At 38.2% G+C, this 3,156-nt stretch overlaps 1 protein-coding gene across 1 annotated transcript in view; it reads left to right on the top strand.

Annotated features, from left to right (window-relative positions):
• The first annotated feature begins 873 nt into the window (after nucleotides 1-873).
• Nucleotides 874-3,156, top strand: part of BCL2A1 (BCL2 related protein A1) — a 10,114-nt gene continuing 7,831 nt past the window's right edge. Inside the window, exon 1 of the mRNA XM_003784574.2 lies at nucleotides 874-1,418. Within this exon, the coding sequence (XP_003784622.1) occupies nucleotides 999-1,418 (420 nt within the window). The 5' untranslated portion in view covers nucleotides 874-998. The remainder of the gene's footprint in view (nucleotides 1,419-3,156) is intronic.

Below are 3,156 nucleotides of genomic sequence, written 5' to 3'. Positions count from 1 at the left end.
CAGCCCTGGCCAAACTGCAACAAAAAATAGCTGGGCGTTGTGGTGAGTGCCTGGAGTCCCAGCTACTCGGGAAGCTGAGGCAAGAGAATTGCCTAATCCAAGAGCTGGAGGTTGCTGTGAGCTGTGATGCCACAGTACTCTACCAAGGGCAACAAAGTGGGACTCTGTTTCTAAAATAAAAAAAAAAAAACCCAAAAAACCCTGTATCCATTAAGCAGTTATTCCCTCCTCCCTTCAGCTGGCAACCACCAATTTGCTACCTGTCTCTATGGATTGAAAGAGTCAGGATATTTTATATAAATAGAGTTGCATAACATGTGACCTTTTCTGTTTGGCATCTTTTTTCTTAGCAGAATGTTTTTGAGGCTCATCCGTGTTGTACCATGTGTCAGTACTTCATTCCTTGTTTGTGGGTGATTATTCAAAAAATAATGTCAGTACTTCATTCCTTTTTTATGGGTGATTATTTGAATAAACAAATTATGTTCTGTAATTTGTTTATTCATTTATCTGTTGAGGAGCTTTTGAATTGTTTCTACCTCTTGGCTATTGTCAACAGTGTTGCTATGAGCATGATTTGTTTCTAATTCTTTGGGGGCATACATCTATGAATGGAATTGCTGGGTTTTTTTTTTTTTTTTTGGTACTTCTATATTTAACTTTTCGAGGAGCTTCCGAACTTTTTCACAGGGTTGCTCCATTTTGTATTCCCATTAGCAATGTACGAGGATCTTAATTCTCCATAATAAGACTGTCAAAGCTTAATTAATCACAGGATGAGGAAGTGGCTTCTCTGGGTTTTCCTCTTTCTCTTTCACACACAGCCCATGCACGAAAGTGAGTAGGAGGAAGGACACTGCAGCGTGATGCAAACAGAAATTCTTCAAGCCTCCATATATCATCATGTGTCATGACTCTGCCAGGCAGTGTTCGCTTCCAGTTGCCTCATCAACTTCCAGATCAACCTGCTCAAGACGCTGTTCTTCACCCAGCAGAAGATGACTGACTGTGAGTTTGGATACATTCACAGGCTGGCTCAGGACTATCTGCAGTATGTCCTGCAAATACAGCAATGTGGATCAGGTCCAAGCAAAACGTCCAGAGTGCTGCAAAATGTTGCATTTTCAGTCCAAGAAGAGGTTGAAAAGAGTCTGAAACCATGCTTAGACAATTTTAATGTTGTATCCATAGATACTGCCAGAACAATATTCAATCAAGTGATGGAAAAGGAATTTGAAGATGGCATCATTAACTGGGGCAGGATTGTGACAATATTTGCCTTTGGAGGTATTCTCCTCAAGAAACTTCTCCAACAGCGAATTGCCCTGGATGTGGATACTTATAAGGAGATTTCTTATTTTGTTGCTGAGTTCATAATGAATTACACAGGAGAATGGATAAGGCAAAATGGAGGCTGGGTATGTATGCTAGAAAAGTTCTTCGTTGTTATTCACTATGAACTAGAGATGCACAGTACCTTTGCTAATTAAAACAACAAGATATCTACCTAAGAATACTATTTTCCTTGGGTAGTTTGTTCTAATTTTTAAAATTACATATACTTTCTGACTCATTTCCAACAAGTCCTAGAACTTTAGAGCTAGAAAATACTTGTGTTTCCAGTTCTTACTCCTAACAGTACAAATTACAGTCGGTTTGGGGCTAACAAAACACCTGCCTCTCTAGAATCAATAGTGCAGACACTCTATCCAGGCCTTAGCTTTGGCTACAGTTGTCGTGTTAATGTAGTATTAGTAGAGAAAGAGCTGCTATTAGGTGCTGTTGTATTTAGGTATTTTGTAGGTTGCAGAACATACAGGTACATTTTGGCAAGTTTATTATTTCCAAATTAATTTTTCTCCAGTTTTCTAATATAGCAAATTCTGCACTTTTAAAGCTTGTTGATAAAACAAAAAATCTGCTGAACCACCAGCAAGAACTTCTATTCAAGAATTTGCAAATAAAAATTCACTCTATCATCAGTGCCCCCCCAAACCAAGACTGTCTATGGGCTTCCATTGGAGCTCATGTTGGTAGCAAGTCCCTCACAGCATGAATGTATAGTATGTGCTTTCTTTTATACTCCAACACACTTAGTGCTTATTATGTTAAAGTATTAATGTCCCCATGTATCCTCCCTCCAACCCCTAATCCTGGTCCTCAACTCTCCCAAGAAGTAAACACTGTTACCAATTACTTTACATACAAAACATGTCTATTGACTATATTCGTAGAAAACATGCATAGTATTTCTTTGTGAAATATTTTTTATATGTAAAGATAGTAGATGATTCTTATTCTGTAACTTTTCTTTTTTATCCAACAGTATTTTAAAGAGTGCTATATATCTCTGTTGTATGTAAATGCTGTTGAGTACCTGAGTATTTCTAGTTGCTAGGTTATAAAATGGCCAGATAGGTTATTTAGGTTATTTCCAGAGTTTGCTGTCACACACAATGCTTCATTGTGTATCTTTTTACACACCTTCCCTTGTGCATATGTATGCTTTTGTGGTGGATGTTGGGGTATAGAATTGCTAGGTCATGGTGTATGTATGATAAATGTTTTAAGTTTATGAAATCCTTGCCCTTCAAAGTTACACTCCCATCATCAGCATGATAGAGTATGTGATATTTCTCCCCACTTCAGCTGACTAACATTAGGTTGTAGCAATCTGTCATAATTTTCCCAATTTTTCTGGCAAAAATAATTGTTTTAATTTGCATTTCCTTAATTATTAGTAAAGTTAAGCATCTTTTCATGTTGAGCATCCTTTCATATGTAATTCTTACTCAGCAAATTGCCTGTTTATATCTTGTCCATTTTCCGATTATTGTGTCTTATTCATATTGATTTGTAGGAATCCTTTGTGCATTCTGATACAAATTATTTGTATACATGTGGCAGATATCTTCTAGTTTGCTGATTATCTTTCAAAACTATAGATTTTATGCAATATAAGTGGTATATCTGCTGTTTGAAATTTATAAGGGTCGGCTCGGCGCCTGTGGCTCAAGCGGCTAAGGCGCCAGCCACGTACACATAAGGTGGCGGGTTCGAATCCCCAGCCCGGACCGGCCAAACAACAATGATGGCTGCAACCAAAAAATGGCCAGGCGTTGTGGCGGGTGCCTGTAGTCCCAGCTACTTGGGAGG

Source organism: Otolemur garnettii, unplaced genomic scaffold, assembly GCF_000181295.1.
Source record: "Otolemur garnettii isolate 467f Iridium unplaced genomic scaffold, OtoGar3 scaffold00011, whole genome shotgun sequence".
In the NCBI taxonomy this organism is placed as follows: Eukaryota; Metazoa; Chordata; class Mammalia; order Primates; family Galagidae; genus Otolemur; species Otolemur garnettii.
Note: the sequence above shows the minus strand (reverse complement) of the source record. Positions and strands in the feature narration are given on the sequence as shown.